Here is a 25692-nt window from a genome sequence, read left to right as displayed (position 1 = left end):
GTCCACACCTTAGAGCCCTGTACTTAAGCAGCAAGAGGTTGGCAAGGACAGCAGTCTTCAAAAGTAGACCCTAGCCCCAGAACTTAAATTTGAAGACCAGAGAGTAAAAATTAGTCAAGGCTAGACTGGTAAGGTGTGGAATACATGCATCATTGACTTACTGCTGAGTTTATCAAATCTAAAGTCCTCCTCCCTCAAACATTGTATTTAAACATTTTGACACACTTAGGCAAGACCACTATGTACCTACCAGTCTAGTACTTCAACTAAAACAGAGCTTGAGCCAAAGCTATGCAATCCTTGTCATTTCTGAAGCAGTTCAATGCTTGTGAATGACTTTGTGACTTGTCCCTGCTTGTGACTAGGATTGAAAGCACAGCCCAAACTTAGATCAACCAGAACCTAATTCTTATAGAATTGACAAACTTGTTGCCCTTAATCTGGGAGGTTTAAACACCCTGCCCAAAAAAACAAACAACCCCTCCCCCCACAAACACAGAACTAAATACAACTTGCTGACACTCCAACTTAATTAGCTGCAGCTATTCAATGCTAGACCTCTTGCAGTTCTAGGATCTGCATTGTGTGGTCTCAGATGATACTTGTCCAATGAGCCTGGTTTAGTGTATAATTAGACCACCTTTACCTTGTATAAGGCAGATATAAGAACATAATAGCCTTACTGGGTCAGACCAATGGTCCATCAAGGCCAGCAGCCCGTTCTCATGGTGGCCAATCCAAGTCACTAGTACCTGGCCAAAACCCAAGGAGTAGCAATATTCCATGCTACTGTTACAGGGCAAGCAGTGGCTTTCCCCATGTCTCAACAGACTATGGAGTTTTCCTCCAGGAACTTGTCCAAACCTTTCTTAAAACCAACTACGCTATCTGTTCTTACCACATTCTCTGGCAGAGTGTTCCAGAGCTTAACTATTCTAAGTTAGAAAGTATTTCCCTGTAACTTTTTATCATGTGTCCCCTAATCTTTGTAATTAAAAAAAAAAAATTAACTTCTACCCGTTCTACTCCACTAAACCTGTCGATCATACTTTGAGGTAAATAGACGTGGGATAGTCCAATGAAGATACTTTGACAAGTTTTCAAAAGCAGAACTGAGCAAATAGTCCCATTTGGATAGTCCATGAAACTGTTCCAATGTCAAATCTTCAGGAGGAAGGTGAGAGAAACGGAGCATACCTACTTTGCCCTCATCATTGGGATAGTTACCCATATCCCAAGATTGTTCTAGTGGTTAGAAAAGGATTACAAGTCATTTATCTGGACTGCTGCCCGGGTAGGTCCTTGCTTTGCCCCAATTGACCAGGTAGTGCTAAGTAGTCACTATGCTTGTTATGTGCCTCTGAGTTATCAGCAGAGAGTGGGACCTGGGGAAAATTTTTATACAGCAGTTGCAGATCACAGCACCTGAACCGCCATATCCCTCTCCCATTGCAAGAGCCGAGAGCTATTCATTCACACCAGCTACAGCCTCAGCACCCTGAGGTTATGGGTTCAAGTCCCACGCTGCTCCTTGTGACCCCGGGCAAGTCACTCAATCCTCCACTGCCCCAGGTATGTTAGATTGTGAGCCCATCAGGCCAATGACAAGAGTACCTGAATGTAAATCACTTAGACAATTAATAGGCGGGATATAAAGAACAAAAAAAAAAAAAACTAATTTTAACTTTTTTTACAAAACACTTTATTGAAAAAAGGTTAGCATTAAAAAGTATTTTCACCTGAACTGCATAAATTAGTTTTCTCTTCACTTTGTAGTAGTTTTGCCTTCTGCTATGTTTACTTTCCGTCTACCATTTGTGCTCGCTGGGGCAGGTTTCTCGGATGTCCCCAATTTCTCAGCTTGCGTTCTCTGGCCTTTTGTCGTCTTTTTTGTCCTTTTATGAGGGGCTTCTGCAGACTCTTTGAAGCTTTTTTTCACAGGTTCCTTTGTCTTCTTTCCAGCAGCTTTGGGCATATCCTAAAAAGGACAGGAGTAAGAGTGAATCAGGGATCATCAAGTGATTCTGATAGCAGCAGCCTAGGTGTATAATCCAGGCCCACAAGAAACCCTATCCGTTTTATCATTCCCTCAACAATGCCACCAACAGCAAACTCAGTAAGGTTTGTGCAGGCCATTTTTTCTACATTTCCTCTTGTCTCGCAAGAGAACTGTAGGCTACAAGTATCCTGGAGTTGCACCCCCCCCCACACACACACACTTATGTAGCCCATACATTGCTTATTTCTGGTCCTAGGCACTTATATCATACAACATCTAAATAAAATTCAGCAACCTGTTTTGATTAGAGGGTAAGCTCTTGAGCAGGATCATCTCATACATGTTTAATTACATTGCTGCGTAAGCCTGGCAGGGTTATAGATGTTAGTAGGTCAAGGACTATTTCACTTCAAGCCTGAGGAAATGAACGTGTCTAGTCCATACGAGCACCAGATGCATCTTCTCCCCCCATTCTGTTGGCCCTGTGTACCAGGACAGCCTTTGATTATATACTTGCCTGACTAGGTGGTTTTGCTTTTTTGCTGGCTGGATCTTTTTTCACCGTTTTGTCACCTGTTGTAGAAAGAAAATTGAAGTTAAGTGTCCAAGATGGCAGCCATTGACTAGCCCAAGTCTAATTCATATCCTAGATCAGTGTTTCTCAACTTGGTCCTGGAGTCCCCCTTTGCCAGTCAGGTTTTCAGGATATGCACAATGAATATGTATGAAAGAAATTTGCATATAATGGAGGCAGTGTTTTCAAATCAAGTATATGCATATTCATTTTGGAAATCCTGAAAATCTGACTGGCAAGGTGGGACTCCAGGACCAAGTTGAGAAACACTGTCATAGATCATTTGAAACTTTTTGACATGTATGACTATCAAACTAATCCACTAAACTTGTCATTAACTTGCCATAGAATGACTATTTCTTAATACAGGAATCTCTCCTTATGAAAACAACTATGAACAGGGGCCTCAGTGGGAAGAACTTCAGATTCAGTGTCTGATATCCTGCACACCTAAGTAATGTCTAACCATTAGGTAACTTAGCACAAAATGTGCCGAGACCATCACAGGAATGAGTGCTAGTCAAATGACCCAAAATCCCAGAACAAAGATCATAGAAACAATGGCAGATAAAGGCCAAGTGGCCCATCTGCAACATCTATTACTACTATTTCTATGGCGCTGAAAGGTGTACGCAGCGATGTACATTTTAAGTTCAGGAGAGCTTACAATCTAATTTAGACAGGACATTTAGGGTTGGGGAAATTATGGTAGAGGAAATGATACAGTGGGTCTAGGTATCCGACAGCAGTGAGTGGGAGTTAAGAGTTGAACAGATTCAAAAAAGTGGGCTTTTAGCTTAGATTTGAACACTGCTATCTCCTCCTCTTCCTATAGGCCATTGTAATCTCAGAACTTTGATTATAGAAACATGGCAGATAAAGGCCAAATGATTCATCTAGTCTGCCCATCCACAGCAACCATTATCTCTTCCTCAGAGATCCCAAATGGCTTCCCCATCAAGTGGGGAAGTAAAATACTGAAGGTTTCCTACGTGCTGGTTGTTCAACATGGCATGATTTGAGCACGAGTTCTCCATCCCATTTACTATGGTCTTCATCTGTAGCTTTTCGTTCTGTGTGGCCCACAGTGGCTTTGCTCTTTGGCTGCTCCTCACTTGGGTTCACATTAGGTGTTGCCTTCACCACTTTAGCTTTCTTTGTAACAAGCTGGAATGGAAGAAAGTCATAAGTTGCCCAACAATGGGTTGTTATGGATGATAACCCTCCACCCCTCTTTCCCCAAGCCTCTCAACAAATGGCTTCAATCTGAAGCCACCAGCTACGGGTCAGTCAAATATTAAGTTTCAAGTTTTCTTTATTTTTGATATACTGTTTATCATACAAGTATCTAAACGTTAATAAAATAGAATATAAAAATTAAAAAAATTAAAGCATGGTTAAGCTAAAAGGAGGGAAGCACTTACGCATATACATACAAGATACGGAAGGGAAACAAGGGGAGAGGAAAATTATTAATACATTGAAATAGAAAAATAAAAAGCAATACCTGCCCAGCTAAATCAAAGTCTTGTTGTCAAGAGCATTTGATTATCAGAAAAAGAGAAGAAAAAATTTAAGTCATCTAGAGAATGGAAGCCAAGACTAAATTTTAGCAAATCCAAGGTTTATCTTGGAAACTAGGCCGCAAGATCTCTGCAGTGGTCAAGTGGCTGCTACATTAATGACCCAGAGCATAGGCATGGCTTAATTTGAAGTGGTGGGGAAGGAAAGAACCCATAGGGCTCATTTTCAAAGCATTGCTTCATAGTAGCCTATGGAACTTTTGAAAGTGAGCCCCAAGGATTCTTTCCTACCCAATTAAGCTGTGTTTAAGTATCCAGCAGGGAGTTTTTTTAACTGGCTACATATTTTGATGTAATTAATAGTCATCATAGCCTAAGAGTTGCCATACTGGGCCAGGCCAAAGGTCCCATCAAGCCCACTCTCTTCTCCCCCCCCCCCCCAAAAAAAAAAAAAAAGTGGTGAATCCATGTCAAATACCTGGCAAGATACCAAACAGTAAAATATTCTTGTCTTAAAAATAAGCAGTGGATTCCTTGCACCCCCCTCCCCCGGTCCATCTTAATAATGGCCTATGAATGTCTTTTAGGAAGTTATCCAAATCTTTTTTAAAGCCTGCTAAGTTAACTTCTTTCACCACATTCTCTGGCAACAAATTCCAGAGTTTAGTTACGTTGAGACATTTTCTCCAGCTCCTTTTAACTCGACCACTTAATAGCTTCCTTGCATGCCCCCTACTCTTAGTATTTATGGAAAAGTAAGTGACTCCCATCTACCCATTCCACTCTTTGGTATAATAGACTATTGTATTTCCACCGAGCTGTCTTCCCCAGAAAAAGAGATCTAGCTGCTTTAGCCATCTCTGTTATTGTACTATTGGTCTGACTTAGTAAGGCTATTATGTTCTTATTTGTTACCCTTCTCTACCTTTCCTAATTCTACTCCAGCCAAGATGTCATGGTCAGAATGGCACACCATATTCAAGGTGCAGCTGCACCATGGAGTGATACAAAGGCATTATAACACTCATCTGATAATTCCAAACATTCTATTGCTTTCTTAGCCACAGCTTCATACCAACCAAAGTCCATGAAGCAGCAACTTGGTCGTTATGCTAGGTCCAAAGCAAAGGTATAGCAGTAACATTGTCAATAGAAAGATATTACTGAAATATTGGCAGAGCCATTAAGCCAGGATTATTTTTTTGTAGCCTTTGAGTTTTAGTTATGAACTAAAGCCAAACTTTATTTGCATAAGTTTCTTACTTTGAACCTTCCAGTTACTCCCACTGCAGAGGATTTGGCTGGTCTAACCAGGACTCCAGTTTCTAAGCCTTTGGCAAAGGCGGTTCTCAGCATGGAAGTCAACCTCTTTGGATCAACAGAGTCATAGTTAGCCAGGATGTAAGCTTGGATTGCTTGGACAGACACGCCTTTTTCATCATTGTGCCTCTTCAGTGCCTCAATAACCATTTTTAGCGTTGGTGGACGACGAGTGTAAGTTGTCTTTATTGCCTTCGATTTAGCTTCATCATCTGAAGAAGAAAGACAATCAAGTTATTCTTCTGAGTCTTGTAAGCTTTTACCATAGAAGACAACTTGTCAAAGTTATTGGGGGGGGGGGGGGGGGGCTAAACCTACTAGAAATTACTCCTTTGTAGTCTTAGTCAAGAAGTTTGCTCAATGTTATCACAGCAGAGAAGTTGAGCTGCTTATCTGAGAGAAAGTTACACCCTGCAAGAAAAAAAGTGTGATAAACTATGGCCAAAAAGCAGGTTTTTCTTCTACAAGATGGGAGCGAGAGGAGGTAAAAATTGAGGTTTTCCCCCTTCTGTGAGAAATAGCACAGATTAGTCTAACATCAGGCACCTTATTCAAAACAGTTGACTTCATAAGAACATGAGAAGTTGCCTCCGCTGAGTCAGACCAGAGGTCCATCACGCCCAGCAGTCCGCTCCTGGGGCGGCCCATCAGGCCCATTGCCTGAGCAGTGGTCCTTGACTATTTTTTATAACCTATCTCTACTCCTATCCCTATAACTTCACCTCAATCCTTATCTGTACTCCTCAATTCCCTTGTTCTCCAGGAACCTATCCAAACCTTCTTTGAAGCCCTGTAACTTGTTCTGGCCTATCACAGCCTCTGGAAGTGCGTTCCATGTATCCACCACCCTCTGGGTGAAAAAGTACTTCCTAGCGTTTGTTCTAAACCTGTCCCCTTTTAATTTCTCCGAGTGCCCCCTTGTACTTGTGCTTCCCCATAATCTGAAAAATCTGTCCCTGTCCACTTTTTCTATGCCCTTCAGGATCTTGAAGGTTTCTATCATGTCTCCTCTAAGTCTCCGCTTCTCAAGGGAGAATAGCCCCAGCTTTTTTAGCCTGTCAGTATATGGGGAGTACCAGCAAGCCCATTCCTTTAAAATCAGGACCAGCAATAGAGAAAATACATTCTTGGAAGGCTGAAAAAAATTTCTTGACATCTACCTAGCACTGCTGACAGATGGCTTCCCTTCCTCTAGAGCTGGGACCACTTTGGAGTCGAATGAGTCCAAGTAGAGCCAATGACGTCCATCCCCACCAGACCACCTCAAGGGGGGGGGGGGGGGAGAGAAGAATAGCTTCAAGGCTATCAACCTTTACAAACGCATTCTATTTTGGTCTATTGCTAAGTCCCTCCCTCCCTCCCTCCTTCACTTTCCCCTTTCAGTCCCGAGGGGGAAGAGATCTCACCGAAGAAGAAAAGCTTAGTGACCCACCTTCATGCTCTCCTGAGCCCGATGAATTACTCTCCGGTGGTAGTGGTGGAGCAGCAGCAGCTTTTTTGGGTGGCATCCCGACTTAAAACAACTCTCACGTCTTATAAAACTGAACCCCCCAACCAGCCCCTCTAAAACCAGCCCAAACACAGGGCCTACCGCCGGCTGCAGCACCGTTTATAAGGCCAGCTGGCCCTCATCAATTTGCAGCGAGATGGCCGGGGCTGATTGCAATTAACTGATGACCTTTCGCAGGGGACCATGTGGCCACCGTCAAGAGACCACGGAAAAGCCCGTCCTAAATCTCAGGAGCCCACTGGAGGGAGAAAGCACGGGGTCTTCACTAGCCATAGCGACGAAGTGGCCCACACTTGATGGACAAACCCGGTTGGCGATTAGATAAGTTTTCTTCTCTCTTTATGATGTGATTTGTTTGCGATTCTGCATTGCTTTTGTCCTATGTTTATGGATCTAGAGTTATTTTTGTAGAATTTTCCCGACTATATTTTTTGCTGTTCAATGCAGAACTGAGCAGAGGCCAGCAGTTGCATGGCTCTGGAGCTTCTCCCCACTGCCATGTGTTTCATTCTGCTCTTCTAGAGAAACTAGGATTGTTTCCTTTATAGACACTTGAAAACCCAGGCTGCGATTTTCTGTACATTAGAAGGCTGCTTTCCTAAATAAATCAAAAGCTTGTAGGGGACAGCAGTGGGCTGGGAACCTTCAGAAAGCCCACACAACTCCACTGCTTTTATGGGGAGTTGTGGGTTGGTTTTTTGGGGGGGGGTTGCCCCTGGTCTTTTTCCTCCATTGACATATCTGATTATTATTTCACCATTTTTACAAGTGTATTATCTGCCAAATAAAAATGGGACTCAATCACAGGCTAAAATATCTGACCAAGCACCATTAAATGTGTCGGAAATTCTGGAAACGTCAGATAGAGATAAAGCAATGCCATCTCCAATGATATTAACTGTAGCTCTCTCAATTTAAAAACAAACAGAAAGAGTTTCTTGGATGTAAAGTTCAAATGTTTCCTGATCTCTCAAGAGAAACTCAAAAGCCTCATTGAGAATTTCTTCTTTTGAGATCAGGGGTCATCTTGCTGGGGACATCCTTGCAAGTGTATTTTCTGTCACCGATCAGTTCAATATGTTTTCTTTGATCCTCCACCGCTGACTGCTTTTTTGGCTTTGTCTTGACTGGATGAAGGAAAATTAAGTGCTCAATAGTTTTCTATAAGGTGCTCCTACCTCAGCTCAATCTCTCGTTTTTCTTCCTTTATAGATTTATACTTCTTTTTGTTCACCTATGTGTAATCTTGGAATCGTAGGAGTTGAGTTAGCTGAAAAATTTTCTTTTGTTATAAAACTGTGTTAAGGTGTAATGTGATTTTTTCTATACAAGTGATTGCTTAGTATGTAATTTGAAAACTTATAAATAATTTTAAAAAATATTATTATTTTATATGGAAGCAGTTTTGTCTTTTATATGAGGATAATTATGATGATATGAATGAGACCCCTGATAGAACTTGAATATCCATATCAAGTCTTGGTTTTTAATGTCCTCTTGAGAGATGCTGCTTGGGGTTTTGACATGTGCCACAAAGAATAACAATTTAGCAAATACTTATTTTTGGATTGTTATTGATTTTTACACACCCATCTTCCTTGTGCCCTGTGTAGGTCCCACAGGGACTACAGATAGCATAATCCAGTGGTCCCCAACACTGTCCTGGAGGACCACCGGCCAGTTGGGTTTTCGGGATAGTCCTAATGAATATGCATGAGAGAGATTTGTATATTATGAAGGTGACAGGTGTGCAAATCTACCCCAAGCATCTTCACTAGGCTTATCCTGAAAACCTGACTGGCCCATGGTCCTCCAGGACAGGGTTGGGGACCACTGCTATAGTCTACTACTGCTGAGCTGAAAACAGGAGGACAGATGAGGGAATGGTTGTAAGTTTGGTGCTGAAGAGGTAATGAATGACCCAATTACTCCATAATGTCACATTTCTTTATTAGGTTATGATGAGGAAGTCTGAATAAAAAGGTAAAACAGTGGTGGGGAGTTCCTGACTTTATGAAATGGGAGGAGTATAAATCTCCTTCAGTTTTAACATATACATACAAACATGGTACATGACTGGATTTTTATACCCAGATATTAACGGCCTCTTTTACAAAGCCGTGCTAGCGGCTGCTCTGCGCTAACAGACCTGAAGCCCATTGAGAATTAAAGGGCTTCGTGGCTGTTCCCGCGCGGCTTTGTAAAAGAGGCCGTAAGTTACAACAGTGTACAGAATTCTGAAAAATAACAGAAATCAAAATATTTCTTCTCAGTGCTCATACTGAAATATTATTCCAATATTTTGACAACTATGGAAAAACTGCAGAGTGATGAGAAAGAGTATCTGGCAATATTTCTTGATGTATCGGCAGTGTTTGATACGTTAGATCATGTTATTTTACTTGACAGACTGAAAGGTTGTGGAATTGGAGTAGTTTTAAGCTGGTTTTCTGACTTCTTGTGGAATAGGCAGCGAGAGGTTTTAGTGGATGGTGTATTGTCCCAGCAGCGGAAAGTTACGATGGGTGTTCTGCAGGGCTCAGCCCTGTCAGCTGTCTTGTTTGATCTCGACCTCATCCCCCTCTGTAGACTGCTGCGGTCCGCGCAGGTCTCGTAACGGCTTTATGCAGATGATGTTCAGCTTAGGCTCCCTATTGATGGGGAGTTTGTAAAGGCAGCTCAGCGGCTGCAGAGGGTGATGACAAATTAATAGTTGGATGAATTGTAACAGATTGAAATTGATTGTTCAGAAAACGAAAGTTATATGTTTTGTTCACTCATTGGGATAATAATAATAATAATTAATAATAAATAATAATTTTGTTTTTTCTATACCGCCATAATCTTGCGACTTCTAGGCGGTTCACAATGAAGAATAGCTGTACAGTCAGCGAATTACATATGCTCTCCCTGATAAAATCGACCTATTAGGCACTACTGTTGCAATATCCATGGAGGTGAAATATTTAGGGGTTTTACTAGATTCTTGTCTGACGTTCAGGGGGCATGTATGTGCAGTGGTAAAAAAGATATTTTTAAAATTGCGCCATATTTGTCTTGCAGAGTGTGGTATTATCATGCTTAGACTACTGCGATTTGGTGCTTCTGGGTATCAGCACTAGAACGCGATTGTTCGAACTCTGTTTCGATTAAGAAACAGTGATCATGGGACAGAATGCTATAGATCTTTGTAATGGTTAAAATTAGAACATCGAATCCTTTATAAATTACTGGTCATGGTGCATCTTTGTATACACAATAAGGCACCGAAACATTTGATAGATAGCATTCTGCCATACGAACCACAGCGCCTGTTGTGCTCGGTGACTCACGATGACCTACATATTTCAACAGTGAAACAGCTGTGGCTAGCCGTGCCTAGAGCTAGTATATTTTCATGTGTGGGTCCTCGGGAGTGGAATCAGCTTCGGGGATATTTACGACAACAAACATGTTTGAGTAGTTTTAAGAAAATGTTGAAGAAACTCCTCTTCTGTAAGATGAAATATAGGACTTGATTGAGGCGAGGCGCTAGTAGCCTCTTTGTAATTTTAGGAGGCTTTCCATGATCACTGTTATGTTTTATTCATGTTCGATTTGTTGTACTGTATGTGATTCTGTTTGTTTATGTAGCCTATTGTGACGCGCCTTGGGAAAGGCAGGGTATGAATCAAGAAATACAAATAGGAACGGAGAGCTACGGTAAAAACCATCAAATAACACATCGTTTCTGTCTAAATTTTATCTTCATCTCTTTATAGGAAATATCCTGTTAACTCTGACGTTTCCCAAATATTCTTATCCGCTCCTGGAGCAATTTGACCTTTAAGCATCAGTCTAAAGAATGTTATTACCACTAAGGGCTCCTTTTACTAAGCTGCGGTAGCGTTTTTAGCACGCGTTACACGGAGAAACTAACGCCAGCTCAATGGAGGTGCCTTAAAACCGCAAGCACAGCTTAGTAAATGGAGCCCTAAAAGAATTGTTTCCCAGAAGGTGACGGTATATAATGAACCATCATGAATTTCACGGCTTTGGGCTCCTGCTGGCTCTCCTGTTTTTGGCCAGCACTGGTGTCAGGGCAGTTGTTGGAGAAAAGGATACCCGTGGCAATTGCTCCCTAGGGTGCCCCACTAGATCATTCATTTATTTATTCACTTTTCTATACCATTCTCCCAAGGGAGCTCAGAACGGTTTACATGGATTTATTCAGGTACTCAAGCAGGGGGAAAATTCTGACCATGGTGAATTGGGTTCAACTCCCACCTTACGTCCCTCCCTGTGACTCTTGGTAAACCAAGTCCTAAATCTACTGGGCACACATGCTGGCTGAGTCACAGAGGGTCTCTTTGATTTCTTCCCAGCATCAGCAGGGAAGTTACCAAATTCCAAGATGGGTATTTTAGACCAGTCCTGGATTCCTGATCATCCTGACCGTTGTACTTTATGGGACATGTAAACTGATTTCAGCAGGCAGAATTAGCCACTATAAATCTCACACTGCTCTGGGCTGTCGTTCATAACTAGGACTGGCCAAAAGGCCTCTCTCCTGCTGGCACTGGGTAACGGGGCAGTTCTGCATTAGCTGGTTTTAAGAAAGGTTTGGACAAGTTATTGGAGGAAAAGTCCATAGTCTGTTATTGAGAAAAACATGGGGGAAGCCACTGCTTGCCCTGTATTGGTAGCATGGAATGTTGGTACACCTTGGGTTTTGGCCAGGTACTAGTGACCTGGATTGGCCACTGTGAGAACGGGCTACTGGGCTTGATGGACTATTGGTCTGACCCAGTTATGTTCTTACTTGTATTATGAAGAAGTTCCAAGTTACCCAGATTTTAGGACAGGCCTGAGTTTTGCCAACCCCCATATGATACATTATAGGATCTTCAGCACTGATTTAAATGGGTGGAATCGGGGTCTACAAATCCCACACTGCTCTGGGATGTCAGTTCAAAACCAGCACTGGTCAAAAAGCCTATCTCCTGGCACTGGGTAACTGGGCAGCTCTGATCATGTTTTCTGGCATTGGGGGGAGAGGGGAATTGGGACTTGTATATCGCCTTTTTGTAGGTTTACAACTGCACTCAAAGCGGTTTACATACAGGTACTTCAAGTATAGGGGCTGCTTGTATGTGAGAACTCAGAGGTTCAGTAAAAATCCCCAAATGAAGTGAAAAAAAGAAGAAAATTCAGCCAGAAAAAAACTGGGCGCTTTCTGAAAGTAGTGATGGCTCCAAAAACTACCCTTCAACTCCTCTGGATGTCCCAATTTGCTTTCTCTCTGACCCAGCACTTTAGCTGAACTTTATCCCCTCAGGTTAGTCAGAGCTGGAAAAATATTAGGATTCCCAGTGCAATACAGATTAAACTGGCCCAGCTTTTCCTTTGAACCTCGTTAGGCTCCTCCGGATTTATTAAATGTCGATAGTCTTGCTTGAGATGTGGCCAAGAGAAATTACAGCAAATGCTGGGATTTTTTACATGGCTGGACTCTGTCGTCATCTGATGATGTGGAATACGCTCCCACGCTCCATTCGACCTTGAAATTCATGACTTCAGCATCTGATCTGAAGAGTAATTTAGGAAACTCCTGTCCTTAGAGTGGCTTTGATTTAGGATGTAACAACTTGGGAGTTATCAAGAGAAATCACTATAGGTTTCATGGTTACTGTTCCTTCTCTATCAGACCTTGTAAAGCTGCATCTAGCTTCAAACCATTTCCGAAATCTGGCTAATCTTTGAGATTCTGGAGTGCTGCTACACTTTGGGTTTTGGCCAGGTACTAGGGACCTGGATTGGCCACCGTGAGAACGGACTACTGGGCTTGATGGACCATTGGTCTGACCCAGGAAGGCTAGTCAGACTTGTCAAAGTATGAAACAGCATTTACTCAAAATGAAAAGCTGATGGTAATTAAAGACATCAAAAACATTGAAAAGGAATCTATTTAAGTAGAATTAATTTCACCCATCTTTCTGCTATAGCACATATAGGAAAGTTTGAATGTTGTTTTTGGGTACTTAGAACCGAACTGCGTTTGTCCTTTAAAAGGTCTGTCCTGTTGAGAGAATTAGAAATGAAATGGGAGTGAGATAGCAACTGGCCTTAGGCAGGCGAGACCTGGCTGGAGGACACAGAGGAGGCCTCTGTCTTGGAGGTGCCGGCTGAAGTGGTGTCCTCATCACCGAAGGGATTCTTCCCACAGCAGAGTGTGGTGATCATGCAGTTCCGGAACTAGGAGAAGGGAGAGCAAGGTTGGAAATACAAAATGGCTTCTATTAGCACATACCAGATTTGGTGTCAAAAGAGAGAGAGACTGTGTTTACCAGCACTACATGATGAGGGTAAAGGCCACATTTTCTGGGCAATAAAACCATGTAAACAGGGCTATACCTGCCACTGAGTGGGAAAAAAAAAATCTACCTAGCGCTGCTCATTTCACTCCCTCCAACAGGGAATCTACATCAGAGGGAGAGAGGCTGCGGCTAGACGTGGCAGCCCTTCAGTTATGGGCTGGCTCTTCCTGTTTCACTGTGGCTTCTTCCATCCCAGGCTACAGTATTGGGTTCACAGCAGCAGCAGGAGGAGAGAAATGGTGGGAGATGCTGAGCATGAGGGTCTAGGGTAGGGTAGATCAGGTGCTAGATACTGGTAGATTAGGGAAGGGAAGGGAAGGGAAGATGCTGGACACTGGAAGATAGATAGAGGAAGGGGAGATGCTGGACTATATGGGGTAGAAGGGTCTTGAGCCATTCCTGAGGGGGTGGTGCATAGCCAAAAGTTCACTTAGGGCACTGGATAAGCTTGGACTGGCATTTAAGGACAAAACATGCAGTATAAATCAAAATTCAGGCTATAAAATGTAAGATATAAATAAAAGCTGACATTTCCACAGCAAGAGTTCGACAAATGCTGACCTAATCAATCTACTTTTCTAGTTTGTTTTGTCCAACATTTTAATTTCTCTCTATTCTGGGCCATCTGTATTTGCGTGAGGTTTGATGTTTATGATTGCTGGTCCCATTTTTATAGAACTCTTTATCTGGTCACATTAAACAAATGGAGATGTTTACTATTTTTCAGGAGACGGGTTAAGGCCTTTGGCTTATGGTTAAATATGTGTTTAGCTCAATGAAAGATTGATTGAGGCCTGTTTATGCAGATATATCTTATTCTTTTAATGGTATGTTGTTACAGTAATTATGATATATTGCACAGGCCAACAACAACAAAAAATTCCTGGTGCCTTGGTTTTTTTTGATCCTGGGGTTATTTGGGGTGCTGATTCAGAAAATTGCATTGGATAGATTGTATCATCTCTAGTTTTGTAGATATGGTTATGAAGATGAACATTGGGCCAAAAAAGATTGGCCTCCAAGGGAATATACTGTATGGTGGTTGGAGGACAAAATGTAATCCATGAACCTTTGGTAGCCCAAGATAGGATCCTACTGCCACCACTACATGTAAAGATAGGCCTGATGAAACAATTTGTAAAGGCTTTGAATACATAATGCATATGTTACCTGGACTTACCATGGAAAAACTGAAGGCAGGAATTTCCGAGGGTCCACAGATCAGACAACTTATAAATGACCCACATTTCATAGCATCAATGAAAGACATTCAATCACGTGCCTGGTCTTCATTTGTTCTTGTTGTGAAAAACTTTCTTGGCAACCAGAAGGCAGACAACTACCCACAATTAGTAGAGGATATGTATGCTCTTTCCTTTCAACAGGCTTGGCTGTAACATGAGCGCTAATGTCCATTATCTGCATAGTCACTTAGATCGCTTTCCAGAGAACCTTGGCGACTTAAGCGAAGAGCAAGGTGAAAGATTTCACCAAGGCATAAAAACAATGGAAGATGGGATGCACACATGATGGAATCTTAAGCGGGATTGTCCTGGCAGATCCCACTCTAGGAAGTCTTACAAAAGGAGCTTCTTGTGTGTCGAATGACCGGAAAGTTTGTATCATAACTTGTGCTTATGGGATGAAATAAGTAGATTTTCATGTTGTAGCCTTTTCTTTTAATTTTTAATGTTTCCTTCATGCTTAAAAGATATTAATCTAAACACTACATTAAAATATCCTGATTTTTTAATGGGCGAGCAGAGTGAAGTGTGGTATATGGCACATGTCCTGTATCTCAAAAACTAGAGTCGATAGGAGAAAACTGGTGCCATTTTCGGAATCAGCAGGTCAAATATACCCAGAAACAGGTCTAACATTTGAGGCACCAAAATGAGTGTTGGCCAGTGTTATGTATGTCAATTGTGAGCTACCCAGAATTGTAGATGATGCAGGATAGAACTTTTAGAAAAGAAATCTGTGACGTACGTTTGAAGTTTAGAAGAGAGAAGTAAGAAGCTGGACCCATCTCCCAGAAAAGAAATGCACCACTCACCTGTTTGTTTAGGACAATGTAGATAACAGGGTTGTAAATTGCAGAACTCTTGGCAAAGAAAGATGGGAGTGTCATGAACACAGGACCAAAGTCAGCTCCTTGGTGGGTGAAGATGAAGGCAGCCACACTGGCATAGGGCACCCAACAGATCAGGAAACCGATGACCATGATGATAACCATGCGAGTGACCTCTTTCTCTGCTTTCTGCGTGGTGGCTGATTCCTGTTGCTGAGCTGCAGCCTACGAAAGGACATTACAAGACTTTGCAGGTGTCGATTGATTGTGAGGGGTCTGGAATAGTAGTCCACAAATCTCTCTGTACCCACCTCTTTGACAGTGCAGACCAGACGTCCATAGCAGAAGAAAATGATGGATAGCGGGATGGTAAAGTGTACAATAAACATATAGATAACGAAGGATTCATTGTTCACTTCAGGTTTGAGAGTGTAATAATCGACTCCACAGGAGCACTGCATCCCCTCTGGGATAAACCTACAGGGGAAGAAACGTTACAGCGCTTTCAAGCAAACCTGCATAAGGAGAGGAAGGACCTGAAATGCTTGGATCTGAAGACGTTAGCACTGCTCTGGGGAGTCAATGAATCTGCATCGATTTCTCTGGATATCCTGAAAACCAGGATGGATGCATTCATATAATTTCAGCAATAAAGTACAGCAGATCGTACCCTGGCTGTGGTACAATTCCCAAAGTTCCCACACTGGCAGCCTCCATTGCTTAGGTTAGTTGAACCTATCCCATTATGGAAGCTATTTTCAAACTGTCGTTTTGGGTGGACTTTGCATCCACCCACATTGTGTCTCATTTACAAAGAGAAAGTTAGTTATTTTCCCTATGAAAACAGCTCTGAAGTGCAACTTACCCATGGATAGACTTTGCACCTGTTTTTGTGCAGAAGAAATCGTGCAGGTTGCTTTGAAAAATGCAGTTCATAGAGATCATTTTGGAAGCATCTATGAGTGGAAATATGGGCATTTACATGTGTTGATGGGCTATTTCAGGAAGGTGCTTTTCCTGCGTGGGACTCGGGGATTTCGAGAGGACTTGGATTTGGCAGGCATTTCCCATTTTACAGTGGGAATCCATGTACAAGATGCCTTTGAACCAGCTCCACAGCACAAAGGATCTGGGATCACCATTTATGATTCAGGGTCTTTGTGGTGTCTAATGCAAACTCAAAATGCTAAAGACTTGTTCTTTCACACGTCTCCTTAATTAGAAACATAGAAACATGACGGCAGATAAAGGCCAAATGGCCCATCTAGTCTGCCCATCCACAGTAACCATTATCTCTTTCTCTCTCTAAGAGATTCCATAACATGCAGCTGTTTTTAAACATACTAAAAAAAAGCGCATTAAAAAGCATGAAATAACACCTGCACATTGTAGAGACTGGCCTCTTCTGTAAAGACCCTATCTATAAAAGTGATACTGCTCTTTTTCTGCCTGGGTTTACTTGTACAGAGTCTGCTCTGGCTGTAGATACTGACAATTACATGTGCTCTCCTACAATTCTGTTTACCTTTTTCTTTTTTTTGTTCAAAAGTCTCCATGATCAGTAGAGCCCTTTGTAAAGTAATAACAAGACTAGCCTTACTGGGTCAGACCAGTGGTCCATCAAGCCCAGTAGCCCGTTCTCACGGTGGCCAATCCAGGTCCCTAGTACCTGGCCAAAACCCAAAGAGTAGCAACACTCCAGAATCTCAAAGATTAGCCAGAGTTTGGAAACCCTAAATAGTAGCAACATTCCATGCTACCAATCCAGGGCAAGCAGTGGCTTCCCCCATGTCTTTCTTAATAAGAGACTATGGACTTTTCCTCCAGGAACTTGTCCAAACCTTTCTTAAAACCAGCTACGTTATCCACTCTTACCACATCCTCTGGCAACACGTTCCAGAGCTTAACTATTCTCTGAGTGAAAAAATATTTCCTCCTATTGGTTTTAAAAGTATTTCCCTGTAACTTCATCGAGTGTCCCCTAGCCTTTGTAATTTTTGACGGAGTGAAACATCGATCCATTTTGTAAACTTCAATCCTATCTCCCCTCAGCCGTCTCTTTTCCAAGATGAAGAGCCCTAACCATACAAGAGAAGTTCCATCCCCTTTACCATCTTGGTCGTTCTTTGATCGAACTGAGCATTCCCCAACCTGCACATCTGAATTCTGTCTCAACGATCTATGTGAACTGGGCCTTCATGTATTTTATTTCCCTCTTCAGACCTAAACACACTCCCGGGAGCACCTTCTCGCCACCTGGCTATGAAAGATTACACAGAATCTTAGCCACGTTTCACTGGGTACATTCCCTGCTCCACTTGAATTAACATGTGTTAGTACATCAAGCACTTCTGGAGAGCTTCACCTTTGAAATTTGCCTTCCCTTAAACCTGATCCTTGTATCTTTTAGTCTTATCCATCATCTTTGTGTTCTTATAAGATTCTTTGTATTCCGAATGAGGGCGACTGTGACTGTTTTGCTTAACACCATCTCCCTTTTCTATTAAACTGCGCTGGCAGTGTGTAGCGCAGAGAGCCATGCTGAATGGCCCGCGCTGCTCCCGACGCTCATAGGAACTCTATGAGCGGCGGGAACAGCGTAGGCCATTCAGCACGGCTCACTACACTAAAAATTGCTAGTGCAGTTTAATAGAAGAGGGCGAATGTCAGAAATTATTACTTATAATGACTGGGGTTGCCATTCAACAAATTACTTATAATTGGAAGAACTGCAGTAGACTAAATTATAATTTTTGGTGGAATTCTCTATGTCATATATATATAAAGTGGAAAGATTTATTGCAATACAGAAAGGGTATGTTAAGAAATTTCAAGATGTGTGGGAGCCATTAACAAAATATTGTATTGATTAGAGGACATTTTTTCCCTTGAATTTACAAGTTCAATTGTGAGGGGGGGGGGGGAGGGAGGGTAATTTATTATTACCAGTTGTACAAGGTATTTGATTATATGATAAGAAAGGGTGGGAGATAAGAGCATATCATTTGTATCATTGATGATTATTAAGTAATATATTTATTATTAATTTGTTTGAATATATTGTCATACTTATTGTAAGTTTGAAAATGAATAAAGATTTAAAAAGAAAGAAATGTTGCCAAAATACTCCCAGGCATACCTGGACCATCCAAAGAGCGGTGGAGCAGCGCATGCCAGGGCCATAATCCAGGTAAACAAGACCCCCATGATGGCATGATTCTCTCCAAATCGGAAGTTGCTCATGGGTTTGCAGACTACCATGTATCTTTCAATGGCCAAGACCACCAGGGACCAAAGAGCAATTTCACCTGTTAAATGCAAGACAGAACATAAGCATGAATTGAACCTAACTATTAGAATTAATTCAAGTTGTTTCACAGATTAAAGCTGGCCAAGAAACATTTGAATGACATAAAGTTCAAGTGAACAGTGGTCCAACAACATTTTTTAGTAAAATACATCTGTTTTCAGTTCTAACATGGGCGAGTCAGGATTTCTCGTGTCTCAGTAGCCTACGCACCAAGCTGTTGTTCAAAGGAACTAGATGGTCAGAAACAGCAGTTAATAAGAGAATGGCACCATCATTGGTCTCTGGTTGCCCATCAATTTCCAATCAGCTTTTCCAGTAAGAATCAACATCTTCTTAAAGAATCCTTGAATTATTATAATTGGTATCTACAGGAATGTGGAACACTGGAAAATGAAGATACTTACCCCCAAGTGTAGCAAAGAAACCTTCAATATTGCAGCCAATGGTTCCGAAGACAAAATACCCATTCATCGATGTATACATTGTCACAGTGAAACCCCCGAAGACCATGAAGTGATTAGCAAAGGCCAAGTTCAACAGGATGTAGTTTAAGGGTGTCCTGAGTTTTTTGTGCTGGATGGTGACATACAGGGTTAAGAAATTGATGGGGAAACCAAGAAGAATCAACAGAAACATGTAAGCCGCAAGAGCAGAAAACTTCCAGGGTTCAGCCAGGTAGTACTGAGGGTATTCAAATGGGCTTCTCACTATCCCAGTCTTATTTGACATGGGAACATAGAAATTTGGGCCCTCCGTTCCATTCATGGTTCCACCCCTCTAAGACCTCTTCCTTAGGTTCACTTCTCGTTACTCTTGAGTGGAGGGTTGTTGCAGCTAACCCTACTGTCTTTATAAAGTGCCACCTGAGATAAGCTTCAAACATTCATGTCAGCATAGGAAGATTTAGGACACTATTAATGTCATTATCCAAGCTGGAAAACAAATGCTAATAAGGGGCTCAGAATGGTATTAACATTACACCTGTTTCTACATAGCAAGAAGATTACCAGAAGGTGTTGGACTTCGTTTAATCAGTTACAGATTCAGCTTTAACAATGAGTTAAGGTCCAGGATCTAGAAGTCAAATTAAAGGAATTGAGCCCAAATATTTTTACTAAGTTCTAGAACAGGGTTGTCCAACCTCGATTCTCGAGGGCCGCACTGTTTGCAGAATACTCATGAATATGTGTTAATAGGCAGCACAGTAGAACATTCATACAACAAAAATATGATGCTCATAATGTCAACACAATGCAATGAAAGAAAGGGGCAAGACAAAAGCAATGGGATAACTAAGTGGGTGGCTAAATTAGAACATAAGACTAGCCTTCCTGGGTCAGACCAATGGTCCATCAAGCCCAGAAGACGGTTCTCATAGTGGCCAATCTAGTATCTGCCCAAAACCCAAAGAGTGCTTTTTAAGCAAAAGGGGTGATCAAAGAAATTTTATATTGCAATTACAGTATTTCAAATATAAGAATGGATTAAATATATGTTACATCACCTCAATGATTAAACTCTGTTTTGTGTGTTGAAATGATAAAAAGATCTCATTAAACATCTAAATATATTTATGGGTGATAAGCGTAGCATAAATTTCCAGAACTCAGACCATAGCAGCTCCTATGATCTAGATATCATTTCAGGTCCACATCCTGTGCTCCTTTCTTTGACATTTATGCTCCTCTCTCTCCCTTTTAAATAATTTGTGAATGTTATCTATCTTACTATCAAAAAACCTGTTGCAAAAATCTTCACATGCTGTGTTAGGTGCTGATTTCTTACATCAATAATGCTACAAGCACCACAGCATGTGAAGATTTTTGCATATATGGCCTTTTGGGGGGAGGATGGACTGGAGAGGGCTTCAATGTCTGGAAGAGTGTAGATGGGCTGGAGTAGGTTTTGACAGAGATTTTGGCAGTTGGAACCCAAGCACAGTACCAGGTAGAGCTTTGGATTCTTGCCCAGAAATAGCTAAGAAGAAAAAATTTAAATTGAATCAGGTTGGGCAGACTGGATGGACCATTCGGGTCTTTATCTGTCGTCATCTACTATGTTACAGTGTTATGTTAATCTTGTTTTCTGCTATGTGGCAAAACTGCAAAGACTTCCCTGCTGGCTCATCCAACTAATTTTACTATGAATTAATATAAATTATGACCTTTCAAAAACAGTTTAATATAACAATGAATACATGCTTCCTCACTGGACCTGGTACACCCAGTTTAGCTCTACGGAAAATAAAAATTATACTTTGGAGTAATAAACAGAGGTAAAATGGCAATGAATTGAAACGGATCTTAAGCAACACTGGCTGCTATGCTGTGAAAACTGCAAGGTATCAATGTCTCTTGCAAATGTTCCTTGTGTGCTGAAGATTGTAGAAAGTAAATCAATTCTGAGAAATAAAATATATTGAACTACAAGAGATCAGTAAAACTAATCTTTTATTACAGCTGCCTTGAGAGACTCTTTCAGTTGAAAAGAAACTCCAGAATGAGAGGGCATGGGATGAAGTTAGGAGTTTCAAGTTTATTAGTTTTTATATACCACCTATCAAGGTTATCTAAGCGGTTCTACAATCAGGTACTCAAGCATTTTTCCCTCTCTGTCCCAGCGGGCTCACAATCCTGGGGCTATGGAGGATTAAGTGACTTGCCCAGGGTCACAAGGAGCAGCGGCGGCGTTTGAACCCACAACCCCAGGGTGCTGAGGCAGTAGCTCCATCCACTGTGCCACACACTCTTCCAGGAATAATCTAGGGACATACTTGTTTACAGAAAGGATGGTAGAAGTGTGGCATAATCTCTCAGTAGAGGTGGTGGAGACAAAGACTGTGTTTGAATTCAAGAACGTGTGGGATCTCTTGGGGAGAGGTGGAGATAGTGGATGTTGCAAATGGGCCCTGTGGCCTTTATCTGCTGTCATGTTTCTATTTTCTGTGGAAGACTGGGAGAGAAATCTCTCTGTGTCCAATTTGCCCTGAAGCGTGGCAGTCCAGGGGCTCATTTTTATACCCTCTACACAAAGCAAGACATCTTGTAAGCAAATACAAGTGCAAAAAGTCTTAAGGGCAGCCTGTTACATATGTAGTCTCTCATTAAATGTAGGTCAGAGATACTAACATGCATAATCTATTTTCTTAAGGTAACAAACACAGAGTATGATTTACTGGCCGCTTTCAGACCTTCTTGAACCTCCCTTATCAAACAGCCTTTCTTTTTTTTTTTTTTTTAACCCTTTATTTAATTTTTTTTTTTTTTAATACAGTACCTTAATGCAAGACACCGTTAACATTGAACATTATTCATAAGCTTAATAAACTAATAGGGATAATACATCTTATCAAAAATGCACTTAAAGCAATTCCATTCCCTATCCTACCCACCCTTTCCTCCCAGGAGACCTGGTTCCAAAACCATAGAAATAAGATAATTGTTTCATAGAGCTTCTTTTTCCAATTCAATATAACTCTCCCATATGTCATTAAATTTTGCCCATTGATTAGTTAAGAGGGCCGAAAATCTATATTTTTCATACACTATTCCTAAACATTCCCTAACATCCCTCAAGGAAAGTATATTTAACATACACCATTGTTGAGCTAGTGTCAGTCTTTGTCAATAAAGAAGTCTGTAGGAAACACTGGCTTCTATTTGCACATAATGGCTTTCTTTCACCATATGAAGTGGAATCACTAAGCTAGCTTTTGTCTCAAATGCAAACGTTAACCCTACAGTCTCCATATCCATGAGATCTCCCACCACACTTGAAGATCTGATTATGGCTTATCTTTCCCAGCTCTACAGATGTCCCCATCCATTAAGCTCGGATGCAATAAGAAACTGCTGATGCAGCAGATGATGTGAAAGGCTTAGAAGAAGCTAAAGCATGACACAGAGCTAAGGAGAAAGACCCCGATACTGGTGCAAAAGTCCACATAGCAAAGTCGCAGGCTTGACATGCTATATTTTATTGGTAATGTTGGATGCTCATGGGAAGAAAATTTAAAGCAAGCTGCTCTTGTGTACCATTTAGGAGTCTGCCAGATACATGCACACAAATGTTCTGTGGTAAGGGTGGCTTCAATGTGTGTAAGTCTGAAGACAAAAGTGCATGAAGAAGGATGATGTTCTTGCACAGAATTTTTGCTTTCAACACCTACTGGGCTCCTACCTCCCATTTGGTCTTTTCAAGTTGCAGGCACTGATCCAGATGTAGAAAAAAGAAAAATGAGGCATTTACATTCCAAAAACTGGCATTAAATTCTGTCAACCAACACTCCTACGCTTCCCCAGGTTTGGTGATAAGTTTCTCATGCTGTGCATGTGCTGAAATCCTGTTTAGAGGAATATCTAATGGACTTACTATCATTCATTTTAATATAGTGCGTGCCACTGTGTAACGTGCAAATGAACTGTCATGCTAAACCCTTTTCTGCATCATGTGGTTAGTACCTTTGCACAGGACACTCATTAAGTGTATGCTTCTGTCTGAATGCACAGAAATTTTGATGATATGGAGATATGGGAGGGAACAAATTTTGCTTAGCTGTAGGAATTTTTTCAGTAAAAAATGCTGATACAATGGGACAATTCTGAAAATAAAATTATATGATTAATCCAAACATTCGCTCATGAGGAAGGTCATTGGATCATTGTAAACGCCATTATTAAAATAAGGTGAAAGCCTGGCACAATCCCCTTTGTGATTGCTTCTTCTTCTCTGGAGCAGGAGGAGGCAGCATTTTTCAGGCCTCTATTTTCGTGTACCTCTATCATTTATTTATTTAATTCATTTTCTATCCCGTTGCCCCCAAAGAGCTCAGAACAGGTTAAACATACATAATATACCGTTAAGAGGTTACGATTTACACTGGAGTTGCCATAATTTCAGTACAAATTTACGATGCAAGTTTTTCTCCTAACTTGACGCACATAGACAGTTTACAGGTTAAATTTGCCATTGCTGCAGTGCCAGATTTTTCAATGCAAGTTTTCCTTACATGACCCATGTCGATATACTTTTCTGTGTAGTCCGTCAGTCAAGTAAGTGCAAGGGGGAGGTAGGTGATTTTATTACTTTCCTAAAGTAGTCCTTCAAGAGATCTGATCTGCAGGGGCAGTCATCACTTCTTCAAGCTTTAAGAGCCCTAACCTCTTTAGCCTTTCCTCGTATCCCCCTCACCAGTTTGGTTACCCTTTTATGTACCTGTTCTAGTTCAGCTATATTTTAAGATACGGTGACCAGAATTGGTCAAAATATTAAAGGCATGAGACAAGACATTGTTTAGCTATATTAGTCATAGGAAGAAGGGCCTTCAACACTCAGCCTCCTGTTACTATCTCAACACTCATCCCTTGAGCCATTTGGCTTTCACAGCAAAACTTCTATTTCTCCATCTCTGAGCTCAAATCCTAGTTGTTAACACAAAATATATCACTTAGGACCACAGCTGGTAATTGTTTTTGTGTTGTTCAAACAGGGATTGGACGGATTCCTGAGGGATAAAGGGATCATGGGATACTGAAGGAGGAGCTGGGATGTAACACAAGTATAGAAAGTTAACCAGGTAATGAGTAAAAACCAACCAGGTCGTGCATGTGAAAGACCGGAGGGCTAGGGCTTCGATAGGAAGGCAGGACTTAAATGGGAAGCCAAGGTGGCAAGGGAGCCCCTTCTGATGATTCTGACAGGTCGTGACCTGTTTGGACCGCCGCGGGAGCGGACTGCTGGGCAGGATGGACCTGTGGTCTGACCCGGCGGAGGCACTGCTTATGTTCTTATGTTGTTGCTTCTGTATTTTGGTTGAGATGGCTTCTTTTGCCAGTGTAGGTTGAACTTGCCTATATAATGGTTAGACCAAATGCATTTTCCCCAGGCCCATATACGGCATTTAATCTTTGGGTCAGAGGTTTCCTTTTGTGAAAAAGTAACTATGTCTAGTTGATGCCCCTTTTCATGTTTTACTTCTGTGTCTGCGATGTTAAGACGGTGTCGATTTCAATCACTTCTGGTTTTCCCATTTGCTCTAAGTGCATATGTATGTCACCCAATAGCAGGTTGTATGATCCTTTAAGGGTGTTTATAATAAGAAATTCGAAGAATTCTTCTCTGTCGTTTGTCCATTTTTTGGGAGGGATATAAAATCATGTCACAAACAATGACTCTTCTAATTGGTCATTAGTGATCTTACGAGTTAGTATTTCCAGGTTTTCGGTAGTTTTAAAATCTATCTTGTTGTAGTCAAAAGATTATTTTAAGATAATCGCTAGGCCACCTCTTTTTTTCCAGCTTCTTGATAGTGGAAGAATTTTGTATCCCTGTGGTAGTATTTCTTTCATGATAATATTCGTGTCAGAGACCATTCATGTTTCTGTCAGAAACAGGAAGTCAAGATTTGTTTTCTCTATCCAATCGTATGTTATTTGTGCCAAATAATTGTTCATTATTTGGCAGTTCTTACGTTCTTATATTAAACAACACTACAAACAAACCCAAATAACTAAACCATGCCATAACCTGCAACTCTGCAAACTAAAAATAATCATAAATGTAATCAAAAGCATAATTACACCAAACAAATCTGTTCTACATCAGACTCAGAGTACAAATTTACAACCAGGAGGGTTGCTGGTATACTGGTATCAGTCTTGTGCCACTTGCATCCCTTGAGGGAGGGGGGGATAGTTTCTCAACCACCTTTCTTCTTTCACCAGGAATTTGCATCTACACACAGTGAAATAGAAATTCCGAAAAACACTTGATGTGAAAGTCTGGCTGGCTCAAGGCTTGAGTGCTGGGTTAGTAATAAGCAGCGGAGGGTTCAAACCTCAGCTAAGGAGTGGGACAGAGGAGGGTAGCCTCTTTTCTGATGTATTTTGTGTCAACGACTAGGATTTGAGCTCAGAGATGGAGAAATAGAAGTTCCAAAACGAGCTTGCTGTGAAAGCCCAGATGGCTCAAGAGATGAGTGCTGGGTTAGTAACAGGAGGCCGAGGGTTGGAATCTCAGCTGAGGAGTCAA

The 25692-nt window shown here is 41.4% G+C and overlaps 2 protein-coding genes across 3 annotated transcripts; both read right to left on the bottom strand.

The window, feature by feature from the left end:
* Positions 1–1678: 1678 nt before the first annotated feature.
* On the bottom strand, positions 1679–7009 carry LOC117351082 (protein B4). Of its 2 annotated transcripts, XM_033925808.1 has the most exons (6): positions 6849–6974; positions 5735–5827; positions 5360–5628; positions 3566–3740; positions 2517–2572; positions 1679–1978 (listed from the first exon to the last, which is right to left on the bottom strand). In XM_033925808.1, the coding sequence occupies exons 3-6, from the start codon at positions 5564–5566 to the stop codon at positions 1766–1768; spliced, it is 651 nt and encodes a 216-aa protein (XP_033781699.1). In that variant the 5' UTR covers positions 5567–5628; positions 5735–5827; positions 6849–6974; the 3' UTR covers positions 1679–1765. The 2 variants fall into 2 exon arrangements, with proteins under 2 accessions (XP_033781699.1, XP_033781698.1); XM_033925807.1 differs by lacking the exon at positions 5735–5827 and having other exon boundaries at positions 6849–7009.
* A 6022-nt stretch (positions 7010–13031) lies between these two features.
* RHO (rhodopsin) lies at positions 13032–19428 on the bottom strand. Its single transcript, XM_033926499.1, has 5 exons — positions 19068–19428; positions 18493–18661; positions 15665–15830; positions 15339–15578; positions 13032–13160 (listed from the first exon to the last, which is right to left on the bottom strand). Exons 1-5 carry the CDS (start codon positions 19426–19428, stop codon positions 13032–13034), a joined length of 1065 nt encoding a protein of 354 aa, XP_033782390.1.
* Between the last annotated feature and the right edge of the window lie 6264 nt (positions 19429–25692).

The sequence above is a fragment of the Geotrypetes seraphini genome, chromosome 17 (assembly GCF_902459505.1).
Source record: "Geotrypetes seraphini chromosome 17, aGeoSer1.1, whole genome shotgun sequence".
Classification (NCBI taxonomy): domain Eukaryota; kingdom Metazoa; phylum Chordata; class Amphibia; order Gymnophiona; family Dermophiidae; genus Geotrypetes; species Geotrypetes seraphini.
Note: the sequence above shows the minus strand (reverse complement) of the source record. Positions and strands in the feature narration are given on the sequence as shown.

Coding starts and splice junctions, on each gene's coding strand:
- RHO (XM_033926499.1), bottom strand. CDS start 19,428: ATGAATGGAACGGAGGGCCCAAATTTCTATGTTCCCATGTCAAATAAG. Junction 18,662..19,067: donor TTTCTTTGCTACACTTGGGG/GTAAGTATCTTC, acceptor TGCATTTAACAG/GTGAAATTGCTCTTTGGTCC. Junction 15,831..18,492: donor CCGCTCTTTGGATGGTCCAG/GTATGCCTGGGA, acceptor CTTCCCCTGTAG/GTTTATCCCAGAGGGGATGC.
- LOC117351082 (XM_033925807.1), bottom strand. CDS start 6,924: ATGCCACCCAAAAAAGCTGCTGCTGCTCCACCACTACCACCGGAGAGT. Junction 5,629..6,848: donor GGGCTCAGGAGAGCATGAAG/GTGGGTCACTAA, acceptor TTTCTTCTTCAG/ATGATGAAGCTAAATCGAAG. Junction 2,573..3,565: donor CCATGTTGAACAACCAGCAC/GTAGGAAACCTT, acceptor TTTCTACAACAG/GTGACAAAACGGTGAAAAAA.